This window comes from Cynara cardunculus (genome assembly GCF_001531365.2).
Source record: "Cynara cardunculus var. scolymus isolate 2C chromosome LG 2, CcrdV1, whole genome shotgun sequence".
NCBI lineage: Eukaryota > Viridiplantae > Streptophyta > Magnoliopsida > Asterales > Asteraceae > Cynara > Cynara cardunculus.
The window spans coordinates 36,219,905-36,239,295 of record NC_037529.1 but is presented as its reverse complement, the minus strand read 5'-3'; the positions used below and the strand labels follow the sequence as shown (position 1 = coordinate 36,239,295).

The 19,391-nt window shown below is 36.9% G+C and overlaps 3 protein-coding genes across 4 annotated transcripts; 1 reads left to right on the top strand and 2 right to left on the bottom strand.

Annotated features, from left to right (window-relative positions):
- Positions 1-277: 277 nt before the first annotated feature.
- LOC112508219 (E3 ubiquitin-protein ligase RNFT1-like) lies at positions 278-4,517 on the top strand. Of its 2 annotated transcripts, none has more exons than XM_025113009.1 (9): positions 278-535; positions 734-1,413; positions 2,575-2,651; positions 2,772-2,940; positions 3,252-3,340; positions 3,457-3,621; positions 3,753-3,830; positions 3,927-4,030; positions 4,103-4,517. In XM_025113009.1, the coding sequence occupies exons 2-9, from the start codon at positions 765-767 to the stop codon at positions 4,206-4,208; spliced, it is 1,437 nt and encodes a 478-aa protein (XP_024968777.1). In that variant the 5' UTR covers positions 278-535; positions 734-764; the 3' UTR covers positions 4,209-4,517. The 2 variants fall into 2 exon arrangements, with proteins under 2 accessions (XP_024968777.1, XP_024968775.1); XM_025113007.1 differs by having other exon boundaries at positions 2,566-2,651.
- Positions 4,518-4,845: 328 nt separating this feature from the next.
- On the bottom strand, positions 4,846-5,238 carry LOC112506067. Its single transcript, XM_025110094.1, has one exon. It carries the CDS (start codon positions 5,236-5,238, stop codon positions 4,846-4,848), a length of 393 nt encoding a protein of 130 aa, XP_024965862.1.
- A 13,300-nt stretch (positions 5,239-18,538) lies between these two features.
- On the bottom strand, positions 18,539-19,075 carry LOC112506066 (uncharacterized protein K02A2.6-like). The gene has a single exon (XM_025110093.1). The coding sequence runs from the start codon at positions 19,073-19,075 to the stop codon at positions 18,539-18,541; it is 537 nt and encodes a 178-aa protein (XP_024965861.1).
- Between the last annotated feature and the right edge of the window lie 316 nt (positions 19,076-19,391).

Sequence of the window (19,391 nt, the reverse complement as noted above, 5' to 3'; positions counted from 1 at the left end):
TTCCGTTGTATTGGACGGATACACAACTAGTAATATATTTAATATATGGTTCGGAAACAATGTTACCCGGCTCCCATTCTCGATTTTTTACTTTCGAAGATCTCCTTTCACGTTCACATAGCCAATCACGATTTTAGGAGAAATAAGTAAACTCAATCCAGACAGATACACCGGCTTCCAACGGGTCTCATTAACAAAGGAGTAATGAATTTAGATCGGCCTTCCCAAATTACCCCTATAAAACCAAACACATCATCTCTCTTCTTTCTCTTCTTTGTGTGCACTGTCAAAACACCGAATTTAGAGATACAATCAGTCGTCTGCACCACCACCACCTCCGCCATTTTCTTCCGATGCTCCGATGTTCCTTGATGATCGGCAAACACTTGTTTGTAGAACGGGCAGACGCCTCCCGATAGCGTTATGCAATTCCAATATTCTCATTGGCCTCTCCACTGCAATTCGTTAGGGTTCACCCGTTCAATCTTTATTTCTGATAATTCAGAGCCTTTTCAACGGAGCTTCGATCTCCCAGGCAAGAATCAACTCTTTCTCCTTTACTTTAACTTTCATCTTTTATAATCACTATCAGTGTTCGTCATCTGCTTCAACTATGATTCTTGTTTTTTATTCATTCCGTTTCTAATATTTGATTCTTCTGTTAATGGTTCTTTTAACTGACCGTATGGAAATTTTCTGTGATTTTATCTTTCTTTTCCCAAAATTGTCTTAGGATTAGGTTTAGGAGTAGGTTTTCAAACGGAATGGAAACATCTGGTCTTAGTTCAGACGCTCACAGAGGTTCTTTGGCAAGCACCAGTACTAGTGATCATCATTATCATCATTCCAGAAGAAACAATGGAAACAACCATTTCTCCGCTTCAAATTTCTTTCGTTCACCTGTATCTGCATTCTTGGAGTATATGGGCATATTGCAAACGCAGCGTACTAGTCATTCTGAGTCTTCAGACAGTTTGATCAATGATGAGAACACTCAGAATGATTCCCCTGGATCTGGGGATGAGGAAGTATCTATTAGAATCATTGGTAGTGGAGAACAAGGGCAGGACAGGGATGGGGGAGGAGCTTCTTCTTCGACAATTGGACAAATTAGGGAAGGAACAGCTATACAGAATGAGTCATTGCTTCAGTCAATTTCTAGAACGGCTTCTGCAGCGACAATGGATACTCAGGGAGATTCTAGGAGTGATGGTGTCAGTGCTAGTATCAGAGGTGCTATGGATTCTGTGAGTGGGAATGTGGATTCGGAGGCTGCAGAAGGCGTTGGGGTTAACAATAGCCGGGACTCTTCATACCAGAGATATGATATACAGCAGGCTGCCAGATGGGCGGAGCAGGTCCTTCCATTCACTTTGTTGCTGTTGGTGGTCTTCATTCGGCAACACTTGCAAGGTATTTTAATATCAAGGCTTTCATTTGATGAGTGGTGATGATAATCTTGAAGCTTCTTTTCTCAGATTTATGTAGTCCTGGATATATAATATATTAGGACCAGGTGATGTCACCCCTTGCATATTGAATCAAGATGACAAACTTAGTAGACCTATAATGCTATAGCTTCTTACTGAAGTAGAATCTCTTTATTGAAACATCAAAAGTGCTAGTTTAGAAGGGTTTAGGTTTTTGGTCTTTTCCTTATTCAACATTTCTTCACAGTAGTACAGATACTCATACCATGAAAACTAAATAAACTAGCAAAGGCAAACAAGGATCTCTTTATGTAACACTATCCTACGGTTCCTATATTCTTGAAATTTAAAACAATGAAAAGAGATTAAATAAGAATATGAGGTTTGCTTTAGGGCAATGATTGACAAAGGGCGACGGCTATGGAACTACAAGTTTGTGGGATCTAAGATAATATGTGGTTTTGTATTTTGGTTGAGGATTATGAGCGGAGGCTTGGGACTCCTTTCAGCAAGCGCTATGCCCATTCTTCTACTATACACGCATGAGTTATAAGTTTGACTTCAACAAATGCTATGCCGCTCTTCTGTTCTTTCACTATTCTTAATCCTATTAGAGTTATGCTTATCCCCTTCTCGAAACCTATTCATCATGATTTTTCCTTTTGTAGGTTTAAGCCCATACCTATCCTATCTATCACAGTATCACCTGCTTGTTTCTACAGATGTTTTTACCTTTTAATTTTCTGTTTGGCGACATCGTACATGAAATATTTCAATACACAAAATCCCATGGGTTATTTGACTTTCAATATTTGTGGACAGAGTCTTCTCTGTAAATGTCTTCTCCAACCCAAGTATCCCAAAGGATAGAGTGCAGGCTGAATTCCTTCATCATTTGACTTCACCAGTCATCATTGTATGTTGAAGCTACATAATAGTGAGTAAAATGGAATTGATTGAAAACTAAAATGCTTGTCATCAGTTAATTATTAAAAATGACTTCTTACTAAATATTTTTTGTCCTGCTTTGTAACATCAGTTGTAACTTGAGATCTTTGATCTTGCCTTAAGACTCACTTCCATTTCCTCCTTTGACCAGAGATATGGTTTTTCTCACTTTGGTTTCTCTTGCAAGGGATTACAGGTTTTTTTGTCACAATCTGGATTACTGCTTTTATGTTCAAGTCAAATGATATTCTTCGCAGGCAGACAGCTCTGAAGGTGCAAATTTTTCCTAAGTTCTGGGTTCTTTATAATAATTATACAAACAAAGAGCTCTATAAACCATTCCATCTTTTTGGACAAAGATGGGTGTTAAGCTACATTGAATGTTATTTGCAGGGAGAGAGGAAGATATTAGTTCTAGCAAGCATTTCTCTTTTGTTTACACTTCATGTGGCTGGGGTTTACTGGTGGTATCGTAAGGATGATCTCCTGTATCCATTGGTCATGCTCCCTCCAAAAAGTATACCACCTTTCTGGCATGCAATATTCCTAGTAATAGTAAATGGTGAGTTCTTGTCGTCAATTACACGTTGGCTTTTATTTACTGACTGCATAAGCTTGTATGTTGGTTAATGCATAGACTCCTTTTTTGCGCTTACAAACTTACAGACTTCTGCGCATTCTACAATGCCACAATCGGCACATGGTTGATGAAAAGTATTAAGTTTGTAAGCATAAGCTTGCTACATTTATTACTTACTGCATACTTGGCTTCAATTCTTCATCAGAACTATGGTCCATTTATCCGACTTGTTATAAGGAAAATCATAATTAGTGTCTTTGAAAAATGCCCTTAGAATTTTTTTGGTGTTTCAGATACTCTAGCCAGACAAGCAGCAATGGTGCTCAAGTGTTTTCTGTTAATGTACTACAAGAATAGCAGAGGTAGAAATCGCCGAAAGCAGGTGAGATACGATGCATAATTCAGCCCTATTAGTTTAACCTGAAAGCATGGGAAAACAAAGTTGGTTAAATCTTATGTAATAATTCATGCAATGTCATTTTTCCCTAATTGTGACAGGGTCAAATGCTAACTTTAGTTGAGTACCTATTGCTGCTGTATCGTGTGTTGCTGCCTGCTCCAGTATGGTATCGCTTCTTTTTGAACAAAGAATACGGAAGCCTATTTTCATCACTAATGACTGGACTATATCTGACATTCAAGCTCACTTGTGTTGTTGAGAAGGTGCAATTCGTGGACTTCAATGGATTGGAAAAAGAATTCTCATGTTCCCTTTTTCAAAAACATAGATATTAGTCATATGCTAGTTTCTTTGAATGGACTTTGCTTCTTATCTAGTTAGATTTATTCTGCAGGTCCAGTCATTGATTTCAGCTATAAAGGCGTTGTCACGTAGAGAGATTCATTATGGCGCTTATGCAACATCTGAACAGGCAGGCTCCATGTTTTTGTTTTTCATTTTCTTTGTACACAGTTCAGCGCTTAAAACGTAAAACAAGTGAAGAATCCTTAACTTACTATAAATGCAGGTGAATGCACCTGGTGAGCTTTGTGCCATTTGCCAAGAAAAAATGCATTCTCCAGTTGTGCTTCGTTGTAAACATGTCTTCTGTGAAGAATGCGTGTCAGAGTGGTAAGTCTAGTTATAATTTTTGTAATCCTCCTTGAAAAATATGTTGCAATGACGAACATGAGTTTATTATAGGTTTGAAAGGGAAAGGACGTGTCCGTTATGCAGAGCGTTGGTGAGAGCTGCAGATCTGAGATCGTTTGGCGATGGGTCTACCACTTTATATTTTCAGTTGTTCTGAAACACATGATCATCAGCATCAGCATCATCATCATCATCATCATCAGCATCAGCATCAGCATCAGCATCAGCATCAGCATCAGCATCATCTTCAGCATCATCATCATCATCATCATCTGCTTGGTGTTGTATGTAAGGCATTTTACCAGTTTTCAAACTCATTTCATTTCATGTACATGTATGTATGTAACTCACTTATGCATCTATAATGTAATTTGATGCATACATTTTTGGAACACGGTAGTTCTCTTTTTACACGAAATCATTTTTTCTCTTTGTACTTCTAGGGGACTATGATGAAGAACAATTCACAGATTAATAAAAAGATAAGAAGACAGAATAGAAATGGAGTAAGTCGGCTGATTTGATTGAATGCAAAAGCTGATAACAAACAGGGAATCCAGGGAAAACTTCCCTCTCTCAAAGCCTAAGCAAAGAGCCAATTACATTTTAGGAAAAAAATAATAGAATGCCTTCTCTTGCCGACCTCCTCCTTATTTAAGCACCACGCCTCTAACTAACATTCTTAGCCACTTTCCTTTTCTACCCTTTTGGACCTTCTAGAATATGCCTGTAAAATATTTGGTTTATGTGGGCTTTGGTCCATAACAATTGAATCCGTAAGATTACTCCGCCCTTCAATTAAAGTCTTGTCCCCAAGACTTGCATTTGGAAATTGGCCTTTTAATAACCGACGCATCTTCCCATGTTGCCTCGTCCATGGAACGATCCTTCCATTGGATTAACCATTGTAACACCGAATCATTGTGAGACCCCACCATGCGTTCCGCAAGTATAGCAATTGGAAACAACATATCAGCTGTGTTGATCTCTAACTCCGGGGGAAAATTTTGCTCCACTGCATTTGACATTACGGCCTTCTTTAACAAGGAAACATGAAAGACCGGGTGCACTTTCGAAGAAACCGACAACTCCAATTTGTAAGCGACTGGTCCAATTCGGTCCACAATTTTAAACGGCCCAAAAAATCTTGCTGTCAATTTCTGATGTATACGAGGAGCAACTGACATTTGTCGATATGGCTTCAATTTTACATAAACCCATTCGCCCACATGAAAATTCACCTCTCGACGTTTCTTATCCGCTTGATTTTCATTATCGATTGAGCCCGCAACAAATGGACCTTTAGTTGCTTAATAGCTTCATCTCGATCCCGCAACTCACTTCTCCGGGAATAAATTGAATTACAGTAGGAGGTTTCCGCCCATAAAACACCTCGAAAGGAGAGGTACCAGTAGTCCCATGAAAGGAGGAGTTGTACCAGAACTCTGCCCACGGAATTCAGATAGACCACGAACGTGGTTGATCAATTGCGAAACACCGTAAATACGTTTCCAAGCAACGATTAATAACCTCAGTTTGGCCATCCGATTCTGGATGGTAGGCGGAACTCATACGCAACTGAGTACCTTGCAATCGAAAAATTTCTTGCCAAAAGTGACTCAAAAATAATGGATCACGATCGCTAACGATGGACTTCGGAATCCCATGATGACGAACGACTTCACGGACAAAAATCTTATTTATTGACTTTGCAGTATATGGGTGTTTTAAGAGTATGAAATGGCTGTATTTCGAGATTCTATCCACCACTACTAACATTGCATCATAACCTTTAGATTTGGGCAATCCCAAAGTGAAGTCCATCGATGGATGTTCCCAAATCGCATCAGGGATATCTAACGGCTGTAAGAGGCCACCCGGAGAAGTAGAGCTAGCCTTACAACGTTGGCATAAATCACAAGCTTTAACAAACTGTTGGACAGCGGCTATCATTCCGGACTGTTAGGACTGAAATTCAGTGTAAAATTGTATTCGTCTTGAAAGTTAAAATTGTCTATAATTGTATAAAAGTCATCGTGTTTGACTTTTCTAGAGATTGTTTGACTTTGACTTTGTTTACATCTTTGACCCTATATAAAGGGTTATTTCCTTGTAATTTGCTGTAAGAGCTCATATTGTAAAATCAGTTTACGTAAATAAAGTTTGACCAAGATTGTGATATCTTGACTTTCTCTCTCTACTTGTTCTTCATGTTCTTGAATGTTTTATGAAGATTGCCATGGATTCTTAAGAGATTTAACTGAAGATTGATTATAGGGACTCTCAATTGGTATTAGAGCCGGATTATGCACTAAATCAGAAGAGGAAATCATTGTTTTTGAAGATTTTTTTTAAAGAAATTTTCTGAATTTTTTTTGTTCTTCATCGTGTTCTTTTTTTCTTTGGAGTTTGATCTAAATTTTTTTTTTTTTTTTTTGTGTTTTTGTGTTTAAACCGTGATCAATCTGCTCGGAATTGAATTGTGAATCTTTGTTAAACACAATGTTTTGTGATTTGATCATTATTTTTCGAGTTTTTGATAATTTTGTGTTTTGAAATTTTTTCGTGTTCTTGATTTTTTTTAAATATATCTGTGTTTTTGATCCAAATTTTTTTTTTAAATATTTTGTTTTTGTGTTTTTGGGTCTAAGTCGTTCAGTCCATCGGCCCAACAAGACTAAATCGCTCGGTCCATCCATTTTATAAATCGCATGTTTAACAGATTTCATCAAGATCAGACTAAATCGGATTTCTAAATCGTACATCACTCGATTCAATTTGTTGCTAAATCACTCAAAGCTTCACCTAAATCGCTGGTTTCATTGACCGATTTATTCTAAATTGCAGGTTTTTCATATACATTGCTTCTTGTTTTACCTGATTTAGATCTTGTTTTTGTTGAAACAAGTTGTCCAGATATACAGTGACCGATTTAGGATTTAATCAAATCACTTGTCGGTGACCGATTTACCATAAATCGTTTGATTCAACACTAGTTTTAATCGCTTGGTATCTTTTGTCATAACAGTAGTTTGAGCGGATTAGGCAACTTGGCTTGTGTTTGGACTTCATTAAATCGCCTGGCAAATCGCACAAAGCTTGATCGGAGTTCTCTTGGTTGGTGACTGGACAATAGCTAAATCGCTTGGATCATCGTTCAAAGCCTAACCGGACATAAGTAAATCGCTTGGATTATTGTTTGAGGCTTAACCGGATTCTTGGTAAATCGTTAACCGGAGATAATTAAATCGCTTGGTTTATCTTTGATTTGGTGACCGGATTCGGCATTTATCGCCTGGATTCAGTGAGGTTTTGCCAAATCGCTTGATACAAGAACTGTTTAAAGGTTTGAAGGTGTGAAGGGTTTTGTCCGGACTTGGTGCATTTGATTCATCCGGATTTGGTGCAACTGTTTTTCTAAGGGTAAATCGCACAATAGCTTATCCAATTTAAGGTTTACTGTTCAAGACCAAGTTCATCGCTCGCTTCATCCAGAGGTTAACAGTTTCTGGCCATGGTCATCTGAGTGCTTATGAATCCATATCTCATATTAAAGATAGTTTTGCATCAGAAAGTTATATATCTAATGCCAAACAGAAGGGCAATGAGCCTGGCTGCCTAGAAGTTGATTCTGGTTCTATTTTACCAAAACAGCAGCTCATCTTCATTGTTCAAGATAGTCTTCATCTTCATCTTAGGCGGATTTCATTTGTGGCCAGATTTGATCAATTTGTAGATATTCATAACAGTGCTGCATATTTTGCTATTAGTCAACAGTCACTGTTCCTTTGATTTAGCAATTATCTTCGTTTCGATTTCATTTGATCATACTCTCACGCCTGCAGCATTGAATGAAACACCATTCGGGTGCTGATTCTGCATTGACTGGTGCTGTGACTCATTGAACCTGCTCTTTTAGACATCTTTGTAGGGTTTGGGCCATGGGAGTGACAGCAACAGTCAAGTCCATAAAAGATTCGATCACAGTAGTTGTGTAGATTTGGAGGGTCTATAACAGCAGGAAGCTTATACATATGTGTGGATGGTTGACAAGCTGTGATTGCCCAATCTTCAATTTGGGTTTATCAAATTGCTCTGCATAAATCCATCTTTTAATCAACTGCCTACTGAATAAGGATGGAGTTTTAAGCACATGGAAAGAAGACTTATCAGGTTCTTATACAATGCAGAAGTGATCACAGAACAATCTTGTCAAAGTTTATGGTTTGTGTATCCATTGTGATCATTTTATGTCTAAAAAGTCTGGTGAAAGCTGGACCTTTAAGTAACCAAGTTCAGAATGTTGTGAGTTTTGGTTGTAAAGAGGTTGCATTTGAACATTTTTGGGCTGTTTGCATTCTAGTGATTTGAAACAACTGATAAATTGATGCCATTATGTTTGATTGTGTTTGATTTTAGTCTAAATCATAAACCTTGCCAACAGGATTGGAGACGTTGCTGATTTGAAGTTATTTGTTTGTTAGAACCTGTTTAAGATACTTGAGCCTAAACAAGAACAAGTTCCTCTGAAATGGGTTTCAGGTGCAAATGGTCATGCTTTTAGGATAACATTTTGATTAATGTGTTTGTTTTGAGATTCTATGCTTGTTGCTGCTCCTTGTTAACGAAGTTGGCTTGAAGTGACTTCAACAAGAGTACCATCAATTGAAAAGGAATTCATTTTCTAAGTTGTAGACTTAGAAAATTTGTCCGGACTTGGTCTCACTCGAGTTTATTCTTAATCACTCAAGGTCTTAGCCGCCCACTTTGTTTTTAATTTTTTTTGGCCCAAAAGCATTTTATTTTTTTGTGTTGTAATTTTGAATGTGTTTTTATATGTTTTGTTCTGTGTTTAAATTGTTTAAGAATCTTTGAACTATTTTCCGTCGCATAAACTGTTTCTTATCAGTTTTAACTGTTTTTGACTGTTTTTAACAGTTTTGACTGTTTTTACTGATTTTTGACAGTTTTTCGTCGTTTTTATAATATCTCATCAGTTTTTGTGTTTTCTATTTGTGTTTTTGAGCTTAATTGATTTTGATTTTTTTTTTATCTGATTTCACAGCATTTGATCATTAATCAATCTTGATTTTAAAAAAAATGGCAATTTCATTGGACAGAGAGAATAAAGAATTGAGAGAGAGAATTGCTGAATTGGAAAGAAGAGTAGAGGGCTACAAAGAAAAACACATTAATATGTTTGATGAGAATTTCGCATATAAATTTTTTATCAAGAATCTGCAAGGAGAAAATAAAATCTTAAGAAAAAATTCTGTAAAGGTTTTATCAGTTAAGACTTGCGAATTTGAGAGAACTTTGAACATTGTTAGGAAAGAATGTGAAGAAGAATTGAAGACTTAGAGTGATGCTAATAAGAAATTATTCAACAAACTTCAAGATCTGCAAAATGTAAGGAATTCTTCTGAGAAAGTTAATCTAGAGACTGAGAACTTAACTGGAAAACTTCATAAATCTGAGAGTGATTTGTGTGAGTTAAGGAATGAATTTGAAAAGGAAAAGAAAAGATTTTCCGAAATAGAGAAAAAGTTGATGTTGAACGCTTATCTTATGAGAATAAGATAAACTCTCTCGAGCTGAACGCAAAAATGCTGTTAAAGCAAATATCAGATTTTGAGCAACTGATCATCTTGAAACGTGCCAAGAATGATAAAGAGAAGAAAGACATCACAGAAGAGTGTCAGAGCCAAACACAGAAATTATTTGACAGCATTGCTCTCAAGCAGAAGGCTTTAGATGAAGAGAAGAACCAATTTGTTCTTGAGAAGAGAAATACTATAAAGAAACATACGACTATTGCTAAAGAGCTTGCTGAAAAGAAAAAGTGGCTTGACATCGCTTTTGAGAATGAGAAAAACAGCTCAGATGAAGAGAGAAGAGAGTTTATAAATCAGAATAAGAAGTTTGAAACGCTCAAGAAGGAGTTAGAAGGTAAACTCCTGGATACTACAAAGAAATTGTCTGATCTGAAGACAAACCTTGAAACTAAATTGAAGATGAGAACATAACTCAAAAATAAGTATGATTTAGTTACTATGGAAAGAGACCAACTTTTTACAGAAAGTCAAAGACTTTTCTTGTGCTCAAAGCTCAATTGGTTCTCCTTCTCAGTGTAAAACCAGCTTCTATGACTGTTCCAAATCGAACAATTATTCAAGCAGCCCTAAATCTACTGTTTCTAAGAGCTATTCTCGTTCTTCTAATCAGTATTATCAAGGGTATGTCATTGGATCATCCAATTATTCTTTTAAGGTTAAAATTATTTGGGTCAGTAAATCTGAATCTGTTTCATCTCGTACCCCTGTTGTTACTAATCATCTTCCTTGTTTTGTAACATCTATTACTGATTTCGTTCATCTTAGCAAGAGAAGAATCATGTGCTCCACATGCAGATCAACTGATTTTGTGAACAAGAAGACATACAACAGATGGAGTACAGACAACAGATATCAGAAGGACTGGAAAGGTAAGAATAGGTATGATTACAATATCTGGTATGGATCATATTTTGTATCTGATCATCCTGTTCAAAGTGCTAAAAAGAAAAAGTCTAATAGAAATAGATGGTTTGGAAGTTACAACATACCCCAGCCCGATACTAACAAAATAGGACCCAAGTTTGTTTGGGTACCAAAATCTGTCTAATTTGATTTTGCAGGTGTGTCAATTTTGTGCTGATCAGAATATGATATTAGTGATTCACTAATGCAGGAGGAGTTGTAAACTGTCCAAACAAAGGCTTCTGAACAACACAGTTCAGGACCCAGAACCGGTTATGAAGTACCTTGACTGGTCCTACCATTTTCGACCAGGACCGGTTATGGCCGGTTATGAGAAAGCTTGGGACCGATTAGGCCAGGGCCGGCTCGGGACCGGTTTTGGCCATCACTGAACAAACTGTAAATCTTAATCCAGCCCAACTTGTTTAATTAAATGGGTTGAGATTTTTCAACCCAACTGAACATGTTACCTAAATGGGTTGACAGTGTGTTGATTTGTTTATGCTTTTCTCAACTCAACATGTTAAATAAATGGGTTGAACCTGAATTGACCCATTTAATTTTAAATAAACGGGTTAGGCGTGTTGAACCATTTACTTAAATGGGTTGAAGATCTCGACCCAAGCTGTTAATTTTGGGTTAGGTTTGGGATGGGTTGGCGGGTTTGGGTCGCTTTTTGTCAGCTCTAAGAAAAAGGAGAAAAAAGGAATAAATGACTCTGATAGGTCGATAATAGTTTATAAGGTTTGTATGAATATGGTGGTTTGCATTTGATCACACGCACGCACGCACGCACGCAGAAAGTACAGAGGCTCTGTATCACAAGACAAACACTTGAGCAAGAGGCTCTACATGTAGTATACAGAGGCTCTGTATCACAAGACAAACACTTGAGCAAGAGGCTCTACATGTAGTATGCAGAGGCTCTGTCTCATGGATCAAGACAAAAACAGAAGTATGCTCAAGGGATAAAGAGGCTCTGTATAGTACATTGCTCGTCGGTTTATTCAACCTTAGATTTCAACACAAAAATAGAACTCGACACAAGTATACACCTTCAACTACTGTCGTCTTGTAACAAGTAATAATGGTAAAGTACCAGATATCGTTCCCACAGAGATAGATTGTAAAGTTATTTCAAGTCTAGTCTATAAAAACTAATTTCAAATGGCGAAATGAGGGATTTGATTTATCTAAAATTGGGTGATTTGATTAGCAACTAAGAAAGTATCAGTCTTAAAAAGAAGCACATGGTGCAAAGGTTGATTAAGACATGAAACAAATGATTCAACAAAAAGGTGACATAGCATTCCTGTCACAATTATCTAAAATCAATAAATGATTTTATATAACTATGACAGTATCAACTATCGGGTCAGACGGCCTCCCAAGAGTACACATCGGTCAACGTGCTATCGATACGATATCATTTATGTTAGACGTCGTGAATCCTAGCACAACACAATGTTACCATCCTACACCGTAGGAGTATAACGTTTGTCAAATACTAAGGCTATTTATAGCCTTCTCCTATTACCTCAGGTTTTGAAAATCAATACATTTTTGTACACAAAATTAGTTGTCAATTAATTTTAATGTAATCCTCAAATAAAATATTAAGCACCTGAAACATATAGTAGACTATAATGCTAATAAGACACCTTTGTGCTTTCACATCGGCTTTGGTCTTAATTCCGCCCATCATCGCTCGGTTTCTTCTCTCGAAGGATGTAAGAATTGATACGGAAAAGTAAATTGCAGAAAGTAAATTGCGGAAATTAAATTACAAGAAATGGAAATATTGGAATTTAAAGTACTGGAATGTAAATGACAGAAAAATAAATTGCAGTAAAGTAAAATGCAGAAAAGTAAAGACAGATATGTAAAAGACTGAAATGTAAAAGACTGAAATTTAAAGAATGGAATGTAAATGACTGAAATTAAATTACTAATAACTAAATACTACTAATTAAAATTAATCTTAGACATGATGTAAAGTAAGTACTTGATGTATTGAAATGTGACAATTGAAAACCTTGAAAAGAGGGGTTGACTTTGAAGAAACTTGCAAGGCAAGTAACGAAACTTGCAAAACAAGTTTTGTTGCTAAGACCGAAAAGTTACTTGCATAGTCTTGAGAACAGATTATTTAGTCTACGTAAATTAGTCGTGAGCCACAAAGGATGAAATATAATGTAAAGCAACAGAAATCGACTAATTTATAACTTGGAACAAAAATCAGAAAGCGTATTGTAACTTGGAAATAAGAACAAAAATGAGATGAAGATTTAAATACGAGCACTTGTATTAAACTTGAAAGAGCAATCATAATTTTACTTCACAAAAATCGGTTCTTGGTTGGAAGCAAGAAAACCGAAAGCATAAATATCAAAAGCAATAATCTAGAGAGTAATTGTTTTAACCCAAATATTATGTGTGTAAGTGGTGTTTAAAACAAAGCTTTAAGCCTCTATTTATAGGCTAAGAAAGCTTGCACATGAGGGTCTTCTAATAGGACAAAAGGGTCTTCAAACATGTGCTTCGACCGAGCCCAAGGCTTTAGATCCATCAGCTTCAAAAGGGCAACCTAAGAAAATCCGGCCCAAACAAAAGGTGCAGCTTACAAACTGGTGCTATAGGACTCTGCCACACATGCTCCTACAGGACTGCTGCAGGATTTGACCTAAAAATCATCAAAAGTCTGCATAAACAGGGAATTAACATTAGATATGATATATTACCACTAATATATGAAGATGACATAAAAAGACTCAATTAAGACACTAATGGACAAATAAAATAAGTGAAAATGGTTAAGAAAATGATGTAATAAGGTTAATAAATTAACACTTATCACACCCATAAACTTGAATTGTTGTTTGTCCCCAAACAACAAAAAATGACAAATTAAAAGACTCAAATTTCTAATAAACTAAATAAAAAATTTGAGCATAAGCATTCAATAGCCAAAATATGCATATTTTTGAATTTTTTTGAATGAAAGTGTTCTACTCTTGACTTGATGCTAGATATACATAGCCCTTCATAAACCTAACTCCCCCAAACTTAAGTCTTTCATATTGCCAAACCAAAAGCTAGCCTACATTTCTATTGCTGTACTAGATTCAATAGATATTTTGGGACTTTGAATTGGGTTTTGCACTTGGCTTTTTCTTTTCAATGCATGTCTTTTACCTCATCTCACTTTTTCACTCCATAGCACAATTTTACTGTTATGCATCTCATATTGAGGTATGTTTGGATACTTTGGTCCTTTTCAAACATTCTGGTGTACTTTGACACATCTTTTGTATGCACAAGACATGGAACTTTGTTCCTTTGTTTGTCTTTTGGTCTTAGTGCATATGTTTCATGAACTCTATAGTGTTTGGTACTTTTTAGGACCCTCTTCCAAACTTAAGGTAAACAATGTCCTCATTGTGAGTGTAACAAGGCTACAAATTGGCCAAATTGAAATGAARGCCCAATTGAATCWAGTTCAAGCTTTGGAAATGGTTGGCTAGTTCTAGAGGCTCAATTAAAGATAAAGATGGTTTAAGCTTTGGATTATTGTGGCTATGGCATCAATTCAAGCATTTGTACAACACATTTATCATTTATTCTATTTTTGGTGCATATATGGCTAAAGGAATAAATGCTACTTAAAATCAGTGCCTAAAACCTAAAATGAAACAGAAAAGCAAAGATGACCAATAAGTGTAATTGATTATCTTTAAAAGCAAAAAGACTCAAACCTAAATAATTGAAACAGAAAAGCAAAGATGAGAAGTCACAAGTGTGACTTGATCATTTTGTGAAAAGAAAATGACTCAAGACTCAAAGAAAGGACTTAGGCAAAACCAACAATCCAATTCTAAGTCAAATTGACCCTAGAGTAAGGATGTGGTACCAATGAAGAGTTTCAATCCAAGTCAATGGTCAACCAGAGGACTGTATTACCCTACAACATGGTAACATGAAACTAAACAATGGGATTGCCATTGTTTTACCATGAGACAACCTTAAAGGAATCAAACAATGGGATTGCCATTGTTCTGCGATGAAAAAGACCAAATGGAACTAGACAATGGGATTGCCATTGTCTTCTTATGACTCAACCTGTATTGGTCTTATCAAAACACATGGAGGTGAGAATGAGTGCATTAAACAAGACCCTTCTTAAAACAGTCATATCAGCTATGCAAACAGCAACCTAACAGTAGTAAAACAGCAAAGATAATGCATGAGTAAGACTATATGACATCTTAAAAACATCAAATATCCTCAATTGAGGCAAAGAGAAAACAGAATCATCAATATATAGGTAAATCATGCCTTTAGACTATGATGTGCCTGAAATAGCTAAAAACAACAAAGAAACTAAACAAGAGAATTTTAAGACAACAAATATCAAAATAAAGACAACAATTTACTAATGAAAACAGCAAAGTTAAGATCCCAAAAAAACAGATTCTGTTGAACAGATTTTGTGAAGCAGGACATAGCAATATGAAAAGCATGGTCATAATGGTGGGACTGCATAGCACTTAAAACAACAAATAAAATGTATGAGCATATGACTGTCTCAATCTTAAAACAACAAAGAATAGAGACAACATAAAGCATGCTTAAGAAATGTTAAAACAGCAAAATGAAACTAAGATGGTAACTATAAATAGTAAAAGAAACTAAACATCAAACAACAAACAATAAAACATGAATCAGTAAATTACTAATGAAAACAACAAACTAGACCTAAAAACAACAATTTAAAACAATAGAGTTTAAATCTCAAAACAACAAAAATTTATGTGAAAACAGCAAAATGAATACCAAACAGTACCCAAAGATCAAACATTAATTTGAAACCAAACTAGACTACTAGGACCTAAGATACTACTGCTAAAACAGAGGAACAGCAGAATCAACACAACAAAAGAAAAACCACAACTAATCATTTAAAACAGCAAATCAAACAAAAAGTAGCTATTGCTTAAAATAACAAACCTGAAACTAAACTCAACCAAAAGATCATACCAACATCAAGCTTTATATACCAAATCAGCAAAACAACAAATGCTTTTAAAACAACAAAATAAACATTAAACTCAGCTAAATGGTCATGCATAGCTAAAATAGAAATATATACAAAAGGTTAGGAAGGTAGAACCTGTCCTACTCAGACTGAGTAGGAGAGTCTGAATGCTGTAGCAAGATGGATTTAGGTGGAGGTGGAAGCTTGATTGCACTCTTTGATTTTCCATGCTTGGTAGTAGCTCTGAGCATCCTCTCCTTCTGCATCTTGTACTCAGCCCGTTGCACCCTTTCTTTTTTCAAAATGTCCACCTTCTTCTTTAAGTCATCCACCCTTTTCATCAACTTATGGTGCTTCTTCACTATTGTTCTCTTCAGGGTGTTGGTGTGATCCTCCATTGCCTGGCCCATCTTCAAATTGCTGCCCTGGCCTCTTTCTTCTTCTTGCTGCCCTTTCCATAGCCTCTGAGTCCTCACTGTCCTCTCTCCTTCTCTTTGAACTTCTAGATTCAACTCTGCCTATTCTCTTCTTCCTTGCCACTTTCTTTCTCAAACTTGCACCAATATCAACTTCCTCCCTTTCTTGTTCAACATGGGGGCTGCTGTGCTCAGGGCTATGGTGAGCAAAGTGTGTCCCCTCATAATAGTCATGAGTCCTAGAGTGGATAGGGCTATTGGGTTGGTTTGGACTAGGGATGTATGGTTTAGTGGAGTGGGGTGAGGGTGGTGGTGTTTGAGTGATAGGGGTATTTTGTGGATCAGATGGGTTTTCATTGTGTTCAAAGGGTGTTAGGCTAGGATTTAATTCTTAGATGGAAACAGTAGGTGGCAAAGGAATAATAGGTTCAGTAGATGTAGATTTAGTGACTGTGGGTTGAATTGGTGAGTGCATTAGGCTAGTGGTAACTGTTTCAACAGGGGATGGTCTAGAAACTGTTTGGGATGTGGTGAGATGGTCAACTATGGTAGGTTCAACAGTGGTAGATGTAACAGGAATAGAGGTGAAATGTGGTGCTTCCATGAAGTTGAATTCAATGGGTATGTCTCTAGTGATGGTGGGTGCATGGGTGGTGGTAATAGGTGATTGGGCAGGGGATGGATCACACTCTGGTTTTTCCCTAATCACCTTGTCCATGGCTGCCAAAGCTGCACTAAAAGAGTGCTTAAGGGATGAATTTCCCTTTTTTGGTGCTTGGGTAGCCATAGAGGCTGAATGTGGACCATGGATATAGTAGGGGCACAAGTTGCTGACCTTAGCCCCAATACTTCATTAGAGGCAGCAATGGCCTCATCCACAGACTTCCTCAACATAAAGCCCACACTAGCTTGAGGATACACAGGAAAAACTAGACAGCAAATCCATAGTTAAAGGTCTGGTGATTTTCAAACTTGATTGAAGCCTCTCTGTAATGCTTGGAGGTATGCTTGGAGTGATCATTTGGGTTGCTGCATCTGCCAAAGTATTCAAAGAGGTTGAATCCTCTTGTGATGGTCTGCTTGCACTTGCTTGAGCAGTAGGCCTCTCATTTGGTGAATCACTATCATCTGATAGGTTGATCACAATGCTCTTCTTCTGCTTAATGGGCTTGAAATTGGCCAACCCTTTTGCTCTGCTTCTGGTCATTCTCTGGGTAGCTTGGTATTATGGAGGTGGCTGTGGTTCAGTCTTCATAATTGTTTGAGCCTGAGTTTGAGGAAGTGGTTGGGGTTTAGGTTTGGGTTTGGCAAATGGAACCTGCCTCAAGGGAATGGCATCAATGGGTTCTTCTTCACTCTCACTAGAGTGATCATGGCTGTTTACAGGGGGCATGGAATCTGACTCTCCCTCTCTTCTTCTTGGCCGAGACTTGAGAATGGCCATACAGAGGGAACAGGGGAATGGTAATGATTTTTGGAAGCAAGGAGAAATAGAGATAGTGAATAGTGGCTAATATCAAACCCAAATGGTTTATGAACAGTGATTATGGGGTTTTTAAAGGCTCTAAACTTCTTCTCCAAGATTTTGGTTTCGAAAATTTCAAACTTTTCCCTGATCAATGACAGTTATCGAGTGATTAGTCAGAAATGGTACCTTCTTTAACAATGCCAGTTCAATGAAGTCCTTTCTTCTCGAAAATGGTGGCTTGGTGAGCTATGGTCGACGGTTTCTTCGAGCGTGAAGGAGGAGAGTACGGTGATGGTGAGTTGAGAGTTTGAAGGTGAAGAGACAGTCGCCGGTCGTTGCCTGGTATGAAAGCGCAGGATGTTGACAGGCCGTACCAAACAGGCTTCGTACTTGGGCTTCTCCTTCGCGGGCCTTGTGGCTTGACTGTCCTAGACACAGACTTCTCTTTTGGGCTTCTTCTTCGCGGCCTTCGCCATGGCTTCCTTATTCACGGCCTGTTAATAAGAAATGCAACTAGGCCAAGCTTTTCTTTGGCCGACCTGGTTAATTAATAAAAACAAACTAGGTCATCAGCTATAAATTAAATTCCAGCCCAAGAAAACAAAACCCAAATTTTAAATATAAAACCTAACTAAATATATTAGATGTTATAAAAGAAATTATTCTAAAAAATAAAGGAAAATAAAGATAAAAGCTTTATCTAAAAATTAAAAATGAAAATGCAAAATAAAATAAAAATAAGAATATAAATAATAACTTATAAATATATAAAGACTAATATTTACAAAAAACTATTATTTCAGAAAAATAACCTCAATAGGTTGCGTAAAAACCATTGAATCAAAGAAAGGTCTTACACGTTGCCCATTTACTTTGAAAGTAGTACCCCTCTCCGGATCTATCAAGTCAATTACTCCGCAGGGGTATACTTTGGTAACAATGAAAGGTCCGGTCAATCTGGAATTCAGCTTTCCAGGAAATAACTTTAACCTTGAATTGAACAATAAGACTTTTTGGCCTTCTGTGAACTCTTTTGGAAGAATCTTTTTATCATGCCATTTTTTTTGTATTTTCTTTGTATAGCTTAGCATTTTCAAAGGAAAAATTCCTGTGCTCTTCCAATTCACAAAGTTGCAAAGTCATTTTTCTTCCGGCCTCATCTAAACTCATGTTAAGTTCCTTAATGACCCAATAGGCTTTGTGCTCTAATTCCACAGGTAAATGGCAAACTTTTCCAAAGACCAATTTATAGGGAGACATACCAATAGGGGTTTTGTAAGCAGTTCGGTAGGCCCATAAAGCGTCATCTAACTTAGAGGCCCAATCCTTTCTATGTGGCTTGACTACTTTGGTCAAAATCCCTTTTATCTTCCCATTTGACAATTCAGCTAATCCGTTGGTCTGAGGATAGTAGGCAGTTGCTACCCTATGCTTGATGTCATACTTATCAAGAACTTCTTCTAACATGTTGTTTATGAAGTGAGTGCCTTCATCACTAATTAAGGCACGAGGTGTACCATATCTAGTGAATATGTGCTTTTGTAAGAACTTAACAACTGTTTTAGCATCATTGGAATGGCAAGCCATGGCTTCCACCCATTTGGACACATAGTCCACAACTACCAATATGTAGGCACAAATTTTGGATAGAGGAAAAGGTCCCATAAAGTCTATACCCCAAACATCAAATAATTCTATTTCTAGAATTCCGTTTAAAGGCATTTCATTTCTTCTACAGATATTTTCACTCCTCTGGCACTCATTGCAACTTTTTACAAAGTTTTGAGCATCACTGTGCAAAGTAGGCTAGTAGAATCCTGATTGTAAAACCTTGGATGCTGTCCTACATTCTCCAAAATTTCCTCCACAAGGTCCTGCATGGCAGTGCTATAGAACTGATGTC

Excerpts from the sequence above, each read along its gene's own strand:
- LOC112508219 (XM_025113007.1), top strand. The coding sequence starts at position 765 with ATGGAAACATCTGGTCTTAGTTCAGACGCTCACAGAGGTTCTTTGGCA. Across the intron at positions 3,831-3,926 it reads CTTATGCAACATCTGAACAG|GTGAATGCACCTGGTGAGCT; the intron begins GCAGGCTCCATG and ends CTATAAATGCAG. Across the intron at positions 4,031-4,102 it reads GAAGAATGCGTGTCAGAGTG|GTTTGAAAGGGAAAGGACGT; the intron begins GTAAGTCTAGTT and ends AGTTTATTATAG.
- LOC112506067 (XM_025110094.1), bottom strand. The coding sequence starts at position 5,238 with ATGTCAGTTGCTCCTCGTATACATCAGAAATTGACAGCAAGATTTTTT.
- LOC112506066 (XM_025110093.1), bottom strand. The coding sequence starts at position 19,075 with ATGGCTTGCCATTCCAATGATGCTAAAACAGTTGTTAAGTTCTTACAA.